Genomic DNA, 19907 nt, shown 5'->3' on the forward strand with positions numbered 1-19907 from the left:
TCTGTCTCACAGCTAATTGAGTTTTATGAAATGACTCACGGTTGATTCGCTGCTGGTGTTTGGGGAGAAATTGTGTGTGTTCACATTTTATTGTGTATTTGTGTTGATGTAATGCAGGAACCACACTTTTACCAGGAGCTCTTTTCTAAATGACATGGATTGAAGCATTGAATGATGCAGATTTGTTTATTTAGAGGATTGGAATATTAATTTTTGTGTTGAATCATAGTTAAAAAAATGAAGGCAGGTTTTACTCCAGCGGGATTGGAATATTAATTTTTGTGTTGAATCATAGTTAAAAAAATGAAGGCAGGTTTTACTCCAGCGTCTAAAAGTCCAAATTACATCAAGGACTCAATATTTGGAAAAATATCATTTAGCCTCGAAGGTCCAATTACTACAAACTTTAATTTGCTTTTGGAGCTTTGGACCTTTTGAGTGTGAAAATTAATATTTGAGTTTGAATTATAGCTCCACAGAGGAGGCTGTGGTTTTATTGACTTTTCTCTCTGTCTGATATAGTTATTGCAGAATCATGATAAAACTACTGAACTGATTTCCATGATATTTCATGAAGGGATACGACGGAAGAATCCAATATTAGACTGGATCCATTTTTAGTTTTGTAAAAACTCATCATTTTTGGATTGATTTATTTCAGCATTTTAGCTTTAACACATTTAATATAAAAATAATAAGACTCTGCTCCAAAGAAAATCTGTTGCTCGATCTTTTATAACCACAAAGATGAACCGTCCAGGATTATAACCAAATATTTCTACTATCATATTCACATCAGCCTGATCCTAAAAACCATTATCCTTCATTTTTCCACTCTGGTTCCATTTGGATTATTAAGGGTTTGTGATTTACTACTTGAATTAATTCTGCAGACACACACATGGTTTCCTTTCAGAGACGACTTCATTGAGCTCAATCGTTTGTGTTAATGTTGATATATTACAAGTCAATGCAACTGTACCATGATGGAGGGGGGGGGGGGGGGGGGGGGTTCCAGCTTCCTTCACACTCTCAGGTGCAGATCCCTACTCCTCCAAGTGAGACCAGTGTAACACATGTACATTTGTATCAATGGTGTTCTAAATGTGCACAGACACTTTGACAGGACCCTGAGGCCGGCCGCCGAGCCTTTCATCTGCTAACCGCTAACTCGTGTTTGAGCCCCCCCCCCCCCCCACGAGCACATGAAAGAGGTGCCGGTTGCTCTCGGTCCATCGGAGAGAACCGGAGAGCACCAGACGGCGAGCGATGGTCGGTGCAGCCGGGACCAGGTGGAGTCTCTGGTGGACCACTGGCCTGGACCTCCATCACCAGCCTGGTGTCTGACTCGTTCATTCTTCGGCTCCACGCTGCGAAACGACCCCAACATCCAGCCCCCCCCCCGGTGTCCTCGGCTTCACATTCTAATAAAGACTAATGTGTTTGCCGACATCAGCCCGCGCTCATTAGCATGATTAATTGCCTCCTTGCTTTCTGGTAAACAGTGTGAGCTGTATTCACATTTATTCAGCGTAAAATGGACCAATCATAATGAAGCACTCTGATCTCTCTCTGCCTTGCTTCACCCCCACACAGGTTCTCTCCACGCAGGGGGGGGGGGGAAATGCTCGTTGATTAATTTAGCCTCGCCGCCCGTCATCAGCAGGATGATCTGAGATCTGCTTCGTGTAGAACGAGCCTCGTAGCGCTCACATGTTAATGAGTTGATTTATCGCGGTGGCGGACGAGAAGGACAGCTCGCCGTTTCCTCACAGCTTGATGCTGACCTCGCAGAGCCCCCCCCACGCCCTTGTTGCAATGTCACCCTTTACAGCGTGGAGGTCGGGCCAACACCAAACACAATAAACACCACAGCAGAACAAATATATGGCCGACCTTCAAGATCCAAGAGATCAAACCTGTGAGCTCGCTGGGAGAGCAGCGAGGGAGAGATTAGTATTTGATGAAGTGATGAAGAAGACGGCCAGAGATAAAAGAAAAGAGAGAGACGGCTGTAACGTGCATCACTCACACGCAGCTCGAGGGATCAGGTGGAGGAGAGGTCTGCGGCTGAGAGAGAGAATCAGAATCCTTCCCTTTCCTGCCCCGTGTCACATCCTTCAATCCTGCAGACAAACAAACAAACAAACAAACAAACAAACAATCAAACAGTCAGAGGTCTCATCTGTTCAGGGAGACGTTGAACCGACCTGCTCCTGTGACAAATGGTCTCTGAACTCCTCACACAGATATCAGTGATGGAGTCTCACGGGCACAGGGCTCATGGTGGTCTGACAGAGTGAAGTGCATCCACCTGACAATAGATCCAACTGAGCTTCAGGTTCACATGAGCTGTGGAGCTTTTGTTTACTCGTCCTGCAGCAGGATGAGATGGTTGTTGTTTTCAGCTCCTGCTCATCGTCCTCCTCAGTTTAAACTGTTTAAACTTCCACGTTAACTTTTATTAATTCTGTCTTTTGAGGACATTTGTCTTTGTTTCCTGATTCAGAGGCTGAGAGAACTTTTGCCCTTCACGCAATTTTCAAAACTGCTGAGCATGTGTCAGGTAGCAGGCAGCTGGAGTCTGTCCCAGCTCCCAGCATGCAACTGGGCAAGAAGCTAGAAACACTGGGTTGTCTGCAGTTCACCAGCTGATCCCAGAGCAGCGTAAACTCTACACTGTGAATGCAACTGGACAGAGTCAAGAAAATAAAGTGAACTGTTCGTCTGTCGATGCTGCAACGAATTACATTCACTGGAAAAACTTCATGTTTGTACAAAGGTGAAAAAAGCTCCTTTTACAGATTTAGTTTTTAAATATTAATAACACAACCTAAACTCCACAAACCCACAAACTGAAATCTGAATGTGAGAGGCAGACAAACCAGTGTGGCTCTTTATACTAAGGAAAAAGCAACATAGACAGTTTCTTGTTTTGTTGTCAACAGTCCCAGAATCTGAATCAACTTTCTCATGTGTGTTAACATACTAGGAATGTGAACCTGGTGTTAATTGTGTACAAATTAACAAACAATAAATACTACAACAAATCATAAAAGTATACAAAATATTGCAAATACAAGAGGAAGAAGATATTATGTGTCTCACGATGAGATAAACAGAAAACAGCAGCTCGAGGAAAAATGACACAATCTACAAAACTAATTTTACACAACCCATGATCTCATCGTCTGCCTCCGTCTTCCCTGACCTCTGAGCAGAGCACCTGAAGGCCCCGCTGGAGGAGTACATGTCCCGGGTGCCCAAGGTTCAGATCCTGCGGACGAAGAAGAGGGAGGGGCTTATCAGGACCCGCCTGTTGGGGGCCGCGGCCGCTAAAGGAGAAGTCATCACATTCCTGGACTCTCACTGCGAAGCTAATGTCAACTGGCTGCCACCGCTGCTGGGTAGGACACACACACACACACACACACACACATACTCATGCACCCCACACACACACACACACCCACACACACGCACTCAAAGACGGACCTAGACCAAAGCACAGATGCACAAAGATGCTGCTCAAATACACAACTAATGGCTCACATATAGAAATATATGATCTCCCTCTCTATCACACACACACACACACACACACCTGCTGGGAGTCTGAGTGCTTCTTTTACAGCTGGACCTGCTCACCACCAGTCCCACGTTCCAATTTCCCATTTTCCCATTAAGGACTGGTGTGGAGCGGTTCCTCAGCACGACTCCATCCTGCACGGAGTTATTACACAACGAGCCTTATGACCCATGTGACCTTAATGTGGAGCTGTTTACACTGAACACGTCTGTGTATGAACACGTGTCGCTCTCCTGCTGCTGCTGCACCTTAATATTCATAATGGAGTCGATATGGACTTGTTTTTTACCATCTTGTTTGATGTGCTGCACTCGTGTTTATAATAAACTGTGATTTCCAATTTAAATCTGAAGAGGAGAAAACACTCACACACTTAAATGACCTCCAGTGGATATTCTGAATTTGTTCTGTCAAATAAACGTATGGTGTGTCATAGATGGAGAACCACCATAAGCAATTAATTAATATTGAAGCAGCTCTATGCAACTGTTACTAAAAATCAGCTTTCTGAACTAGAAGAACTTCTGCTATAACAAATCAACCAGACAGTCCATATTTATTTAAAGTTTCCTGATAATTATTTGAGCAGAGGTCGATGTGTGTCTGACATGCACTGAGGGCTCAGTGGGAAAAGGGCAACACACACAAACACACACACACACACACAAACACACACAATCTATCGTCCTGATCCTTTACTGCTGGATATGTTGATTCAATATTTAACCCTTTCTGTACCGGATGAATCTCCAACCATGCTCCCTCCTCTTCCGTCTCTCAGACCGAATCGCCCAGAACAGGAAGACCATCGTGTGTCCGATGATCGATGTCATCGACCACGACAACTTCGGCTACGACACGCAGGCGGGCGACGCCATGCGAGGAGCCTTCGACTGGGAGATGTACTACAAACGCATCCCCATCCCCCCCGAGCTGCAGAGGGACGAGCCCAGTGAACCCTTCGAGTGAGTAGAGACAACTTCTCTGGTTTGAGATGGTGTGTCTGCAGTTCCATGGTTCTCCTGCAGGGTTTGATTTAGCTTAATTTCCCACTCTGCCCAGTTGATTCTGTTTGGGAAAGCAACACACGTCAGGTCAGGATGACCTTTGACTGAAGTGATGCTACTTCCTGTCGCTAATCCACGCACAGGCTGCATCACGTTGTGTCGCTAAATTAGGAATTGTTGCCCTCAGCTTCCATCGAGCACGAAGGCAAACTTGTGTTGTAAGTTGGAGACAGAAGGTTTTGTTGTCTGTTGTGTAGGAGAGCTTGAAGGCATCAGGACGGACACGACTTGTATGAATCCATGTTAAACTGTAGCATCTGATCTCAGGTCACCTTGTGTGTTGGTCTGTGCTTCGTCAGTCAGTCGGTCTGATGATGACGAGTCGGCTGTTACTTCCATCTGAGGTGAGAAAGACACATCTGTGTTAAAAATCCAGTTAAAATGTGATTTCCTCCGTGCTCAACAGAAAGCAGTGTAATTTCTGAAGGTAATTAAGGCTGCACACAGAGTTGTGTTACTGCAACACAACACAAACTGAAATTCACACAGCTTCATCTTTGCCTCCCTGCGTCTCGGCGGTAATGAAATTCACGTCTCCGCAATCAATCAGTGTTTTTATAGAGTAAAGGTTTTTTTTTACTGAAAGCAAAGTAAAACACTTCAGAGTAAAAGCCTCTCAGCTTGTGAGCATCGAGCAGTTGAGTAAACAGAAGGTTTTACTTCCTCTGTGTGTTGGGCTCCAGCTCTGTGGTGGAAACAGGGACACGAGACTGCAGCTGCTGCTCCTGTGCAGGGAAAACAAACCCAGCAGGAAACAGACACACATCTGTGTTCCAGTCAGGAGGGAATAACAACGTGTGTCACTAAACGGACTGAACAACGTGCAGACACACAACATTGTCTTGTTGTTTGGGGGAATTGTTCGAGGAGACTTGTGCAACCTGCTCAGATCCAGGTCCATAAATTAAAAATCAATTCAACCCGTGTCAGCAGCTTTGGGATTTAAACATCAGGTTTATTCCCCGACATCTGAAAAGCCTGAGGGGGGATTCAAGCCCATGTTTTTATTTTATTAAACATCCTGTACATCCATGATCCTTAAAAACAAAGCGATAGAGATTTGTTGAAATAAATTAAATCAAAAACAGAGCGAGAAGCAGAGTCTCTTGTGATCACTGCTCATCTCATCCCATCCTTTCCCCCTTGGTGGAGAGAGACTGAAGCTGCAGGAGCCTGTCCCTCATCTCCACTGGACTCTCTGTGCTCAGTGCTCACGAGGCTGTGAAGCCCCGAGTGATTCTCACTGCTGACACAAACAGCCGCTGCCCTGGTTCCCGGTAATTGATCCTCCTCCTGGTCGACTGTGGTGAGGCCGACTTCCTGCTGGCCGCCGGCCGCCCACTGCTACCTGATGAGAGCCCGTAACCATGACAACCTGCTGTACCTGCGAGTGTGTGGATGTGATGAAGAGGAGCACAGATGAAGAGGAGCACAGATGAAGAGGAGCACGGCTCTTACAGGTTCTAATGGGAGCTTTGTCTCTTTGAAGGGAGCTCGCTGCCTCTCGGACAGATGCATCATCCTCTGTTGTTTCTGGATTGTTGTTGCTGTGATTGCTGTCTTTGGCCTGAGGTGTGGGGGGGGGGGCGGGGGGGGGGGGGGGGGGGGGGGGCTCTCAATCAGTCAGAACAGAAGGATTGTCTCAGATGCCACTAGTTTCTGATGGACTGTGCAGACTAGCGTAACGTTAACTGGGTGAAAGTCTCAAAGTCCTGTGGTGTAGAGAGTCTGGGATGAAGATGGGAACCAGTTGATGAAGTTTGCAGGAGCTGCTCCTCTTTCTCTGCCTCAGGTTTGCAGCTGTGAACGAGCCGGTCACAGCAGACCTGTGAGATCTGTGGAGGCTGATTGCTGCTGCAGTGTTCTGCTCAGAGGACGGCAGCTGTGTTCTGCTGCTGCAGGTGGAGACAGAGAAGAACACAGGAACACAGACGCCTCTCAGTTCACCTGCTTGTTAGCTCCAGAGAGGAGGTTATGTTTTCACCCCCAGACAGATTCAAACAAAGAACATTTGGACTCAGGGATCTGGACAAAGGTGCAGATTCAGTTGGATTTTATTTAACATCATTTAAATTTTGACATTTACACAGATTTTCCATGAAACACTTCACGGATGTTGATGACGATGGCATTTTCAGTGGACTGTTATTTATGAGTGTGTGCAATCAGGGGAAGATTGATTTGAATGGAAAGGGACTGGGTGGCGGTTTGCATGTTATCAGCAGCTTTCAGACATGCACTGAACTCTGGGTAATCTCCTGACGTTACTCAGGGCCACTTCAAACCTCTGAGTCAGAGGTTCTGGAGTTTTTTCTGTCGGCTACGAAGTAAAAACTCTAGTTTCCAGTTTTGTTTCTTTTCTCTAAATCACCTGAATCGTAACTTATATTTTTCAGCTTGTGATGCACATATAGAACATTATTTACAACTTTTTAATTCAGTTTTACTTTGACTCCTTCGAAGCAAAGATGATTCTCAGTCACATAATCCTGTTTCCTTTAGATGTTAAAGATACAATCAGAATCAGAATCAGAATTCTTTTTATTGCCATGTATATTTGCACATACAGGAAATTGCCTTGGTGTGGTTGGTGGACTGTACAAACAACAATATACAAACAACAATTTAAAAACAACAATATAAAAACAACAACAATATTGAACAACAATTTATCCAGTAAGAGAGTTACAATGACAGAAGCCTCAGCTTTAATCCTCTCTCTCTTAAATAAATATATGTAAATAACTATTTTTATTAAAACATCTCTTGTTCCTCCTCCTGCAAAATACATTTTAAGGATTAACCAGTTTTCTTTTCAAATTTTTTGCTACAAGCAATATCCTTGAAGTCGGCAATTGTCTCCGTCTCTAATAAAAAGAAGCTGCTGCAAACGTTTCACTTGATAATGAATCTGATGATTTCTCTTTTTCCTTTTCAGTCTCATAAAGTGATGAGATGAAAGATTATTATTTAGTTTGCTGCCGTTATTTGTGAAGAGAGAACGTGAAAAAAGTATTTCATCTTCTTTCTTTATGTGTTGAATGGAAAAGAAAAGAAAAGAAAATAGAATATTAATTAGAACTGTGACCATGTGCGTCCTGCAGGTCTCCAGTGATGGCCGGTGGACTCTTCTCTGTGGACAGGAAGTGGTTCTGGGAGCTCGGAGGATACGACACGGGTCTGGAGATCTGGGGAGGAGAACAGTACGAGATCTCCTTCAAGGTACAAATACTTGATTTCTCTTTATTTTATCCAGTTTATCCATTTCCTTAGATTTCATTGTGAAATCTGGGAACATAATTCATGCATCAGAAGCATCTAAAGCTACACCACTGTATTCTGTGAGGCAGAAGTTCACCTCGTCCTTAACCCTGGAGTTTAAAGTGTCAATATGCACTTGAGTGTTGTTTGAATCCGTGTGAAAGAGGCGAGTTTCTCACATTTAAAGCTGTCGGTGTGAAACGAAGGAAGGAACCTTGACCTCGGTCGTGACCTCTGGGTCGAGCCTGCTGTGAACAGCTCTTATGTTTTAATGCAGTTTTCAAGCTTTTCATTTTATTTAAGTACTTATTGAGATAATATCCCCAAAGCGAGGTTATTATTTTGGCCGAGATTATCAAACCATTAAACTTTGCCATCAGCTCATGTCTGGCTGTGCCTCCACACGTCTGCTTTACGCCCTCAGATATTCAATTTGGTTCCTTTTTATTAAGATCCCCATTAGCTGATAGCGCGCAGACAGCCAGTCTCCTGAGGTGAGAAGATTAACCGGCTCTCATTCTAATCCTAACAACCAAACTGCTGCTCCCACAGACAGCCAGCCCCCCCCCCCGCTCGCATGTGAAACACAATCACTGCTTTCAGCCGCTCGGTTAATCTGAAGCTCCGTCCCGGTGACGCGGCTGTGGGAACACCGAGTGGTTCCAGCTCACACAGAGAGATAGTGTCACAACCTACAGCCTCCAGAGGAAAGGGGGTGGGGGGGATATGAGCTGACGCACAGATGACGCCATAAAACCGACTGTTGCTCCTTTATTTATTTAACTCCGGCAGGTTGGAGCTTCCCTCATTCTCTCAGAGACAGAGCGGCTCTGCAGGAATAATTAAACCTCTGGATGCAGCCAGACATTAAGTTATTCAGAGTGGGAGCTAACTGGGAAGGAGTCGGGAGAAGGAACCTTTTCTAAATGCATACATTACAGAGAAGGATGGATGGTTTAAAGATGGACGCTGCGTCTCTGCTTAACACTTTTAGAACTGATTAGTTTGTCTCTTGTCCCGTCCACCGACACGGATGAGGACGGGTTTATGAGCTGTACTGCAGCCGGCCACTAGGGGGCAATCCAGGTGATTTGGCTTCTCTAACGGGGCCGATGTGTTGTCACCATTTCCACGATCATGTTGCCCTCGCTCCCTCTGCTTCTTGTTTCCATCACACCACCTCTCCCTGCCTCAGAAAACCAACTTCATGGTTCAAGATGCTGAATTTCTTGCTGAACTTTCTGCGTTGTCGTCGAATCACGAAGCATCGACACAAATAAACCATCGGCTGTTTAGAAGAGCGCGGGGTCGGTTTGTATCTGGAGGCAGAAGTGACCCTGTCAGTATTAAAGTCATGTTCTCGACGTGTTGTTGTTGGCAGCCTTTGCTTTGAGTCGTTAATATTCATGCAGCTGAAACAAACACATGACCAGCGCACTGAATCCTGACCCGTGTGTGTGTGTGTGTGTCTGTGTGTGTGTGTGTGTTAATGTTTTATTTATTCTCAAGTTTTCGTTGCACTTTATTCAATTCTGGATTTTGTCTGGCAGCGATATGTTTTATTGATTCGTCAGCTGGAGTGTGGTGTTGTGTTGTGTTGTGTTGTGAAGTTTCTCCCTGTGAGCTGTGTCGCCTCCTCCTCCTCCTCCTCCTCCTCCTCCTCCTCCTCCTCCTCCTCCTGGTGTCATGTGAGTCGGTGTGTTGCTGGTAGAAGGTGAATCAGACCTGAGAGGCTGAGGCCGAGCTGCAGGGACGATGATGGTCAACTCGTCACGGAGGAGAAGCTCCTTGTGAGCTGGGGCTTGAAATTACTCCCATGATGCTCTGCAGCAGTGAACCAGCTCCACCCGGGCGAGAGAGAAGGTTCTAAATAAAAGTGGAATGAGAAACAAAGGTTGGATCAGCTGCTCTGGTTTTTTAATTTGAAGTGTTTTTACTGAAGGTAAATAGTTCGTCCAAACAATTTACTGAAGCTCTTCTTACAGGTTATTCTGTTTTTCACCAAAAGTTATATTAATTTAATATTCAGTTGACCAGAGAAGTGATGCACCTGCTTTAATTCAATGCTCTGTGAAGTTAGTGAAGTCTGCTTCTCCTCAGTGGTGATGGAAACTTCTCTCAGCCACCGTAGTTTATGGTTCTTTGGGGAAATGATTCCTTCCCGGGGTATTTTACATTCTCTGTAATTGCATCAGGGGTCAGGGTCATGGACAAGCGGTCGACCGCTCCCTTTACACCCTTGAACTCTGTGTGAAACTCAATGAGGTAATATGTAGAACGTGCATAATTCACGATCCATTATATTTCTGCCCTCGAGCTGAATCTCCCCTCAGCTTCAACTTGCCTCCAACCTTCAAACAGCATCCAGTAAATCTCATCTGCATATTCGAGGCCTCTGGTCGGCAGCAGCAGATTGGCTGCAGCGTCTCTCACTCTCTACCTCCCTCATTTGTTGTCATGTTTAAATCCAGCTTTTCATTTCCCCCTCTTTCATTTTGCTATTGTCTCCAAAACAAAACCCCCTTCTTTCAGTTTACTCGCCCTCCCTCTCTAAGTCGTTCTTTCTCCTTCCTCCTCCTCATTGTCTCCCCTCTCTGTCTCAAGGTTTACTTCCAACACTGCCAGCCGAGCAGAAGAATCATCACTCTGGTTTTCATTATAGTCGGAGGATTAAAATGAGGAGCTCCGGCTGGATGTCTGTGTTGTGGTAGATAGACGAGCGAAGGCAGAGGAAATGGGCAGAATTGCTGAAAAGGAAGGTTTGTTTTAACTTGAGATGAGAACATTAGAACGCTTAGAACCTATTGAAACCTCATTGTGGAAATAAAAGAGGAAATTCAGACTGTGTGCCGTGTTTTCCTGGAAAGCTTTTGCAAAAACTGCACCAGTGACTCAACCCAGCGACTCGTTCTTTCTCTTATTTGACCCTGAGGGGAAGTCAAGTCACCATCATATCATAATCTGGCTTTGACATCTCCTCCTCCTGCTCCTCCTCCTCCTCCTCCTCCTCCTCCTCCTCTTCCTCCTGCACATCTCATCTTTATATTTCCTCTTCCTCGGCCTTCACTCCTCTGAGCCTCATGGGATTTATAAGCCTGTTAGAGCCGCTGCACTTCATGTCTCTTTCTCTTGAGCCGTCCGTCTCCTGCTCATCTCCCTCATCATCCTCTTCCCTCACCTCTCAGCAGCTCTGTGTCTCTGGGTCTCACGGTGGAAAAGACAGATGATCCGGCTGATGAAAGTGGTTTCTCTCCCTCTCCCTCTCTGTCCCTGCAGGTGTGGATGTGTGGTGGACGGATGGAGGACATCCCCTGCTCCAGGGTGGGACACATCTATAGGAAGTACGTCCCCTACAAGGTCCCTGGAGGGATCAGCCTGGCAAAGGTAATCCTCTCATGATAAAACACAGTACAGCAGAACACTGAGGGATTCTCCAATGAGGGTCACACTGCAGATGGATTATGTGAATATCACTTGCAGAAGACAGTCGGCATTAGTTGATGTTAAATGACTGAACTGCTCGATTTGTGGTTTCCTGCCATCAGTGTTGGTCCAGGAGATTTTTAATAGAAGCTGAATTCTCCTCCTCTACAAAACTAATATGATTAAATTCAATAAAGACCCAGAATAAAGCAGCTTCATGTTGAAGATCAGTGTTTCTCCAGCTGTTCAACACACAGGACGTCTCTGAGGGGCCGAGCTGCCGCCAAACGTCTTCTCAGCTTGTTTCTCGGATAACTTCAGATCCATCGACTAAAATCCTTCATCTGGTTTCAAACCATTGAGTTGTTAAAAGTGTGTTGTGAGTTAAACTGGTTAAAAAGTCAAAACACTGACACGTGAACAGGGTGTGATGCCAACTGAGCAAATGAAATGGATCATTACTTTCATCTACTGCAAAAACACCTCATGAGGGACATATTACAATTTAGTCCTTTACTTTATATTTATGTAACAAACTGGTTCATGTTGATATTATTAAATCCATCGAGGCTGCTGTTTTGAAGATCTGAAAGTTGCTCTATTCTCACATTGACTCCATCTCTTTGTTTTGTTCTCATTTCTTAAACCTCATTAATTGTTACGATCAAACAAAGAAGAAATTGAGCTGAATCAGATTCAACTCTTTTAGAAATTATGACAGCTCATCAACATTGTTCTTTTCAGTTTTTAAATTAACTTTTGTGTAAAAACAACAGAAAATTTACTTTCAGCAGGACTGAAATATATGAAACCAAATATATTTCAGCTCAGGAGATGATTTCCCATGCAAACACACACACACAAACACACAAACACACAAACACAAACACACACAACCTGTCAAAACAACATCTGTCTCTGAACTTCACCAAACATAATTAAAATCGGTGTAAAATGGAATTAATGAATCCTCAGATGAAGCTCAGATTCACAAACAAACACGAGCACATACATGCAAACATGTAACATGCAAACATGTAACATGCACATACATGCACATCACTCTACAGTGGGAGCTGGTCACTGACAGAAAGCAGCAGTGGGTTTGTCCTCCAGCTCCTTCATGCAGAGCTCTCCTCCTTCTCCTCCATGTTGAAGAGCACTTTACATTCTGCTCGGCGTCGGCCCACAAAAGACCAGCAGCCGTTTGCAGAGTCAAGCTTTCACAGGAGCCACTGAGCAGATTGACCTGAAGTTTCTTTGTTCCTTGTGTTCTTCAAAGTACCTGCACAGAAAAGGGAAATTGTGTAAAAGTGCGAAATCATCAGGGGCGAGGCCGAGCACCATTTATTATGTATGCCTCTGCCGTGCCGCAGCCTGGAACTTGGCTCGGTTTGACTCAGTATGCATCTGAAGGGCTCTGGCCTTTGTTCTGCTGTTTTATTCCCACCAACAATATTTAAACTGGACTTCAGAGGAATGCTGATCTCACTGGATCAGCCCGACGCTGCAGATACAGACACATATTTACTGAAAGTGAACTCTTAGGTCTTTGAACAGATTTTTCTTTCTATCACTTTCCAAAGTTTCTCTTTGTCATTGAAGTTTTGAACATTTTCCAGCGATGGGATCATCTCATGTTGCATCATTCTGAGTCAGAGTCCAGAACTAAAAGCCACAGACACCGAGGAACCATACGTCTACTTAAACAACCTGGTTCTTGCAAAGTAATCGATCCACTTGTTGGATCTTGTTTTGATTCAGAACCTGAAGCGCGTGGCCGAGGTGTGGATGGACGAATACGCAGAATATGTGTACCAGCGCCGGCCCGAGTACCGCCACCTGTCGGCCGGAGACATGACGGCACAGAAAGAGCTGAGGAACCGGCTGAACTGCAAGAACTTCAAGTGGTTCATGAGCGAGGTGGCGTGGGACCTGCCCAAGCACTACCCGCCGGTGGAGCCCCCTGCTGCTGCCTGGGGGGAGGTGAGGGCACATCCTAGATCTGAGATATATGTGGTTTGATCCTGATTGGTTAATGGGAGAATGAAGTTAACTGATAAAAAGATAACAAGCTCCCACTCAACTGAACAACCACTGAAACAATTATTTAATGTTTTCTCACGACTAATCGGGATCCTCTACTTTCTCTTTAGTTAAGATAGAAAGAAAAACATTAGACACCAAAGTTAAGAGGAAAAACAAATTAATAAAAAGAAAAACTTGTCCCAAAGCAAAGTTGTAATGTAGTTTCAGCTCATGTATGAAAAGCAGTTTGTTCAGCAGCTTGTAGAAACTTTTCTGAAGGTTCACGTAGTTTCCAGAAGTAAAAGTACCACAACAAGGCGGCAAAGGCAGAATAGCAAATAATTAATATTCACCGTGATGACATTGAAAGTCTCATTTTTAAAGACAAATAAAAGCTTAATAATATACAGATCTATTTTATGTCATTTAACCAATATAAGAAATATGAAAATGTGTTTTCTGTGAGCATCTAACCAACAACCTGACTTTGAGAGGAGAGAACCAGAAGTGCTAACATACATATTCGGGGGTTTTGGGACTTATTGCCTCAAGGTGATAAGGGGGGGGGGGGGGGTCCAGCTGGAGATCGTGATAAGAGAAACTCTCAGCGGCTCCGACAGACAAGATGAAATATTTCTCCAGTCAGACACAATTTCCCGGCTCCTCCTGTGAGCACCAGACTATGACCACACAGGGCTGGAGGTCATGATGGAAAGAAAAAATTACTTTTATAATATTAATTTCAAATCAGCAGGTCCTGTTATCTAGGCTTTGATGGACCAGATATGGATCTGTCCTATTGACTCCATGTGTCTCCACGTGTGTGTTGTCTCCAGATCCGAAACGTGGGCAGCGACATGTGCATGGAGATCAAGCACTTTGTGTCGGGGAGCCCCATCCGCCTGGAGAGCTGCGTGAAGAGTCGAGGGGAAGTGGGCTGGAGTCACGGACAGGTCAGAGTTCAGAGGTCACTCACAGGGACACGGCTTCCTGCTCACGTGGCCCGGCTGCAGCTCCACACTGAAGATACCGAACATGACAGGACCACCACACGAGCATGTTGACAGTTTGATGCTCATTGGTTCGGCCGCGCAGCATCGGGCTGATCATCGGGAGCCAAAGTGGTTCAGTCGGCTCAGTGGTTTAATTCGACTGGCAAACAGTTGATCCACCACTTTGGCTCAGGGGGAAATATTTCAATAAATATTACTTTTATCACCATAAAATGTGCAACAGATATTTATGACCCCGAAGATGATGAATCCAGTTAAATTCTTTTAATGATGCTCTCACATTTGGCTTTTTTTCCTTTTAGTCTAATTTCTAAAACCAATATTGAACCCCCCCCCCCCCCCATAGTTTCAGAGGTACTTGGAATCCAAAGCTTGAAACACGTCTCGTTTCCAGACACGTTTCAGCCTCGTGGACATGAGCAGATAGCTTGAAGCTAAGCATGCTAAGCTAACAAGCTAGCATCAGTATTTCAAATCCCACTGATTGCAGCTGATTGCGTGGAAACCTGTTTCCCGATGTCTCTCCCTCCAGGTGTTGACCTTCGGCTGGAGGGAGGACATCCGGGTGGGCGACCCCATCCACACCAGGAAGGTCTGCTTCGACGCCGTGTCCCACAACAGCCCGGTCACCCTGTACGACTGCCACGGCATGAAGGGCAACCAGCTGTGGCGCTACAGGAAGGTACCACACGGGAATCGGACTCGCACATTCGATTTTATGTTGCTTTTGAAGGTCGAACCATTTTATAACCGAACAATGAAGTTTCTTCTTCTTTTTTCCGGGATTTAAAGACATTTTCAAATTTGCCCTTTGTACAATTATTATATAGTGTGAAGGAAACTTCTAAAGGTCAAAGCTGGGAAACAGAAAACCAATTAATTCATTTATAATTCCACACCTCAGCACAACTCATGACACATATTTAATTAGAATTTTTAGTTTTTGTGAAAATGGACTTTGGAAACTGGTTCCCAGCAGATTTCCTGACCTCCCACACAAATTCTGCGAACAATTGAGTCTGACAAAGATTTTTCTTGGACGAAGACTAATTATTAATACTAATCCTGATTTTAATTAAAAATGATTCAGAACAGAACAAAAATAAGAGTTTAATCTGAGCAAATGTTCGAAGCAGTTACATAAATATTATCTCAAATCAAGTTGGGAAGGAAATGAATCTCAAATCAAACGGTTACTTCACGTTACTCATGATGTTTTTGTGTATTTGTGTATTTGTGTGTTTCCTCCAGGACAAGAGTCTGTATCACCCCGTCAGTAACAGCTGCATCGACAGCAGCCCCAACGAGCGGCGCGTCTTCATGAGCTCGTGCGACTCGTCCTCGCCGAGTCAGCAGTGGCTGTTCGAGAGAACCAACGCCACGGTGCTGGAGCGCTTCAACCAGGACGCCAACTGAGGGAACCGGGCGCTGAGAGGAAGCCTCTTCCAAAGAAAAGGATCCGGGAGCAGAGAGCTGCTTTGACCAGGTGAGTGACACCACGTAGAGCGGCTCTCACCCGGCGTCGCTCTGTAGACGTGGAGGGAAACGGTTTGTTCACTCAGGACCGGTGGAGATTCCAGCCCTGAACTGGATCCTAGAGAATCACTGGATGTTGGAGTTGTTGAGTTCTTCAGGATGAGACCATTATTAACAATAAGGTGATAATTCCAACAACTATTGGACAGATTGCAAAATCCAGATATTTTCACCTTCTTAAATACAATATCCATCATTGTCTAAAAGTATTAAATCTGTCCCACCTGCACCTCCCTTTTTATTATACACATTTTTGACGTTTACTTCTTCAGTATGAACCAATAGACACAGACAGATTAGTTTATTATGGGAACATATTCATCAACCAGTTGAGAGAAAAGCCTTTTAAACACATAGAAGTGAAACTGTCCTGAGATCAAACTGTCTGAACGATTCCTCCTTGTTCCCTGGTGTCAGGATGAGAACAGAAGAAATGAAAAGAAGCTGCTTTAGAAACGTTCCCTGTGGAGGAGCAGTGATCCAGACTCCGGCTCGGAGCTCGGACCACACACATCCACAATCCAATAATACAGCAGGAGCCTGTGGTGGTGGGGGGAGGAGGAGGTAAGAGAAAGAAACTCATTGTGTTCCCATCTGAAGTTCCTGTAGAAGTAACTGTTGTGTTGTTGTGCAGGACGGGAGAACCAGTGGATCCTGAGCTGTCCTGTGGGAACACTGGGATTTACAAACCTCTGCAGAGACGCTCCTTTCTTTCACTGCTGGTTTTGAATCTGCTGGACACAGACTCTGCTGGATTTAATGGATGATATCGTCTTTTGCCTTTTTTCTCTATTGTTGCCTTGAACATTGAACAGAGGGATTATCACCGCTCCGTGTTTTCACTCGTGGCCTCAGAAGACTTCTGGAAACACGTGACTCTGTGGAAACCGAGGAGCTAAATACATATTCCTGTGCAGTTTGTCTTTTTATTACAGAGGAACAATCTTGTACAGACTCGTTTTGAAAGTGAAAGTATTTTTCTACTGTCTAATAAAGCAACAAAATGACTTCAGTGCCGATGATGTTTTCTTCTTTTTTGACATTTTATAAAAAACAAATTGATGCTGTTCACACAAAATAATGATGTGGATTCCTTAGAGGCCTGAGGTCCGTATTCATAACTTACATTAAATAAACAACAAGGGCACATCATCACCATAATGCATATAAATGTTTTAAGATCAGATACATATAGAATCTACATTCATATCTTCTACAAACTGCTCACATTAAAAGCAGAAATCTCATTATCTGACACAGTTGACAGGAACATGAGTTGTTGAACATTAACTGAATAGAAGAAACTCCCTAAAAAATTATTATTTTGATTAAGAAAATACAGATTATTTTCCAGATCAGCACAACATTTTGACAATAAGTCTCCTTTGTGAAACCACATTTAAATTCACTAGATCCAGATTTATCTGATCCAGAATTATTTATTTATCAAGATCCATAATTTATTAAAATGTTTTATTTTCCGCCTCTTTATAAAAGTGTTTTCTGTTTAATTATTTCCTCCTCGTGTTTCATGATCATCCCTGTGTTTATGTTGTTTATGAGTTGTGTCTGTGTTTTTCGTGTTTGCCCACTCCTTGTGTTCTGTTTCCTGTTTTATTTTGTAGTTTCTACTCCCAGTGTGTTTTCTTTCTTCACTTCCTGTCTTTGTGATTACCTGCACCAGTCCTCATGTGCCCCAGCTGTGTTCAATTGCCCCTCCCTTCCCTGTGTGTATATAAGTGTCTGTGCTTCCCCTTGTCGGTTTGTTGTCGTAATGTTTGTCGTGATCTCCTGTGTTTGTCGTTATGCCCTGTCTTACTGCCTGCTTTAATCTCCTGTCCTGTCTTTATATTTCATCTCCTGTGCTCGCTTCACCTGCTTCTTCTCCTCTTCTCCTGAGCTTCCAGTGTTTTCCGCCTTTTGTTTTTTCAGTTTTTTTACTTTTTGAGATTCCCGTTTGTTTGTTGTTTTTCCTGTTGGCCATTAAAAGGACACTGTTTGTTTAAACTCTGAATCCTGGGTCCACTTGCCGAACCAGCCCTATCGTGCTACACAAAAATCAGTTGAATCATTCAGTTTAGGAACTGATCCTATAAAGGTGGAAAAAAACACGATGAAATAACTGAGTATGAACATTTGCAGCAGATGAAAACAGCGTCAGCAGAGGTGAAGGATGATGTCAACTCTCTATTTACATGATAATGAAACCAACCTTGAGGTTTTCATCATACAGGCTCTGCCTCGGCCACACTGATCCCACTCCAGCAGGGTTTGACCGCTCGGGTCCTTGACTCACCTTCCATATATGAGCTCAGACATCTTATTGGAAAAGTGATAAAGCCGAGGTCACACAAACTCATCATCTGGGCCGCGGCTGCAGACGGAACCTGCACAGCAAGCTAACGCGTCCTCTCAAAGGAGGCTGCCGGGGCCCGGGCTTCATTTACCTCTTCCACTTTTTTATTGACAGAGTGAGTCATCAAACCCAGAGTCAAATCCAATACCCCAGGATGAGGCTGGGGATGTTAGCGGCCGTCCAAAGCCTCCAAGGTCAAACAAACAAAACACTGCATAACTTGCCCTCGACTTTCTGCATGCAGTCGGGGGGGCAGGAGTATCGACGTCTCATAAAACTCAGATCCAGTCACTGCAACTTCGTATTAGTGTGAAATCTCAAACATGAAAAATGAGCTTAAACACCACAGCAGCATAAATAACATCCTCAGTGAAGCATATCAGAAAAACACCCCCCCAGCCAATATCTGAATGATATATTGTTCTCCTTTGCTGAGCATGAAGTTTCAAAGTGAGACTTCTGAATGTGTCCTGTGGGATCTGGAACCACGACGTTAGCACCAAATCCTTTAAGACCTGTAAGTTGTGTGGTGGCAGCTGAACGATTGGGCCCTGAGGTCAATGTGGGTCAATGTGGCTTGTGTTTCTACAGCCGCCCATTTCTGCATCATCCAGCACGTTGAAAACTGACCTCCTGACCTCCTGGCTAGAATATCAAAGATCTGGATCTGTTGCAACAAGATAATTCATCTTGTTTGTGTGACTTGTGAGTGATCGTAGTTTTTATCTGTAGTTTAGCTCTAGTTTAGGCCTAAATGGTCGATTCCACCTCCATGAGGGAAATGTCAAGGTTTGAGTGAAACTATCTATCGTCAGAGAATCATCTGAGTTTATCTAGTTTATAAAAAACCTAAAGCAACAAACAGTTTTCATGGTCGAACCGAGACGAACAGAACTTGAGAAAACAAAAGGACGAACTCAAGGTTTCAACAGCAAACAAGAGAATTCACCTCAAACTTTAATTACTTTTTAATAAATCTTCCTGCTGCTCTTTCTGCAGTTTCCTGTCTTGCTTTGCTTTGATGGAAAAATCACGTCTTTGAACACGAGAGCCACCTCCTGTATTTTCATTCTGCCTCCAGCCTGGACTGGGATTAAAATCTCATCATGGCTTCTACTTGTGTTTAGCAGATATGAAAGTGAAGAAATATCAGGGACTCACTTTATGAAGGACTGAGGATCAACATCGATGGGAAGCGTTGTTGTGTTTCTGTATAAATCTGAAAAGCTACGGGTTCTTTAATGATCTCTGAACCACGACAACGAGGAATTTCCACAAAACTAATTCAAGTTTTATTAAAATTGGTTTGACTGAATCTGTTATTTTCATTCTTCTTCACGGTGAGAGACATTTGAAAAGACGTTTGAAACCTCGACCACTTCAGGGGCAGCGACCTGCTGTCATTTCAATTCCATTGTTAAAACCTCCAGCTTCGTTTTCCATCACAGTTTGACATTGCAAAATGCTCCCAGTGGTTTTGAAGATGTGTGATATGCAGATCAGACAGAACCAAGACCTGTAACAAAGAATAAATGCTTACTGAATCGAGCGTCGACTAAAAAAATTAAACATTTTTCCTTCATTTCTGCAAAACATGTTTTCAGAAATAGCTCAGAATGAAAAGCCGCCTTTTA

At 44.0% G+C, this 19907-nt stretch overlaps 1 protein-coding gene across 1 annotated transcript in view; it reads left to right on the forward strand.

Moving 5' to 3' along the window:
• The window catches only part of LOC128457320 (polypeptide N-acetylgalactosaminyltransferase 10-like), a 36274-nt gene extending 20477 nt beyond the window's left edge, over positions 1–15797 (forward strand). Inside the window, exons 5-12 of the mRNA XM_053441969.1 lie at positions 3222–3407; positions 4371–4554; positions 7761–7878; positions 11194–11301; positions 13105–13326; positions 14205–14321; positions 14914–15063; positions 15633–15797. Of these exons, the coding sequence (XP_053297944.1) occupies positions 3222–3407; positions 4371–4554; positions 7761–7878; positions 11194–11301; positions 13105–13326; positions 14205–14321; positions 14914–15063; positions 15633–15797 (1250 nt within the window). The remainder of the gene's footprint in view (positions 1–3221; positions 3408–4370; positions 4555–7760; positions 7879–11193; positions 11302–13104; positions 13327–14204; positions 14322–14913; positions 15064–15632) is intronic.
• The last annotated feature ends 4110 nt before the right edge of the window (positions 15798–19907 follow it).

The sequence above is a fragment of the Pleuronectes platessa genome, chromosome 15, assembly GCF_947347685.1.
Source record: "Pleuronectes platessa chromosome 15, fPlePla1.1, whole genome shotgun sequence".
NCBI classification, from domain to species: Eukaryota; Metazoa; Chordata; class Actinopteri; order Pleuronectiformes; family Pleuronectidae; genus Pleuronectes; species Pleuronectes platessa.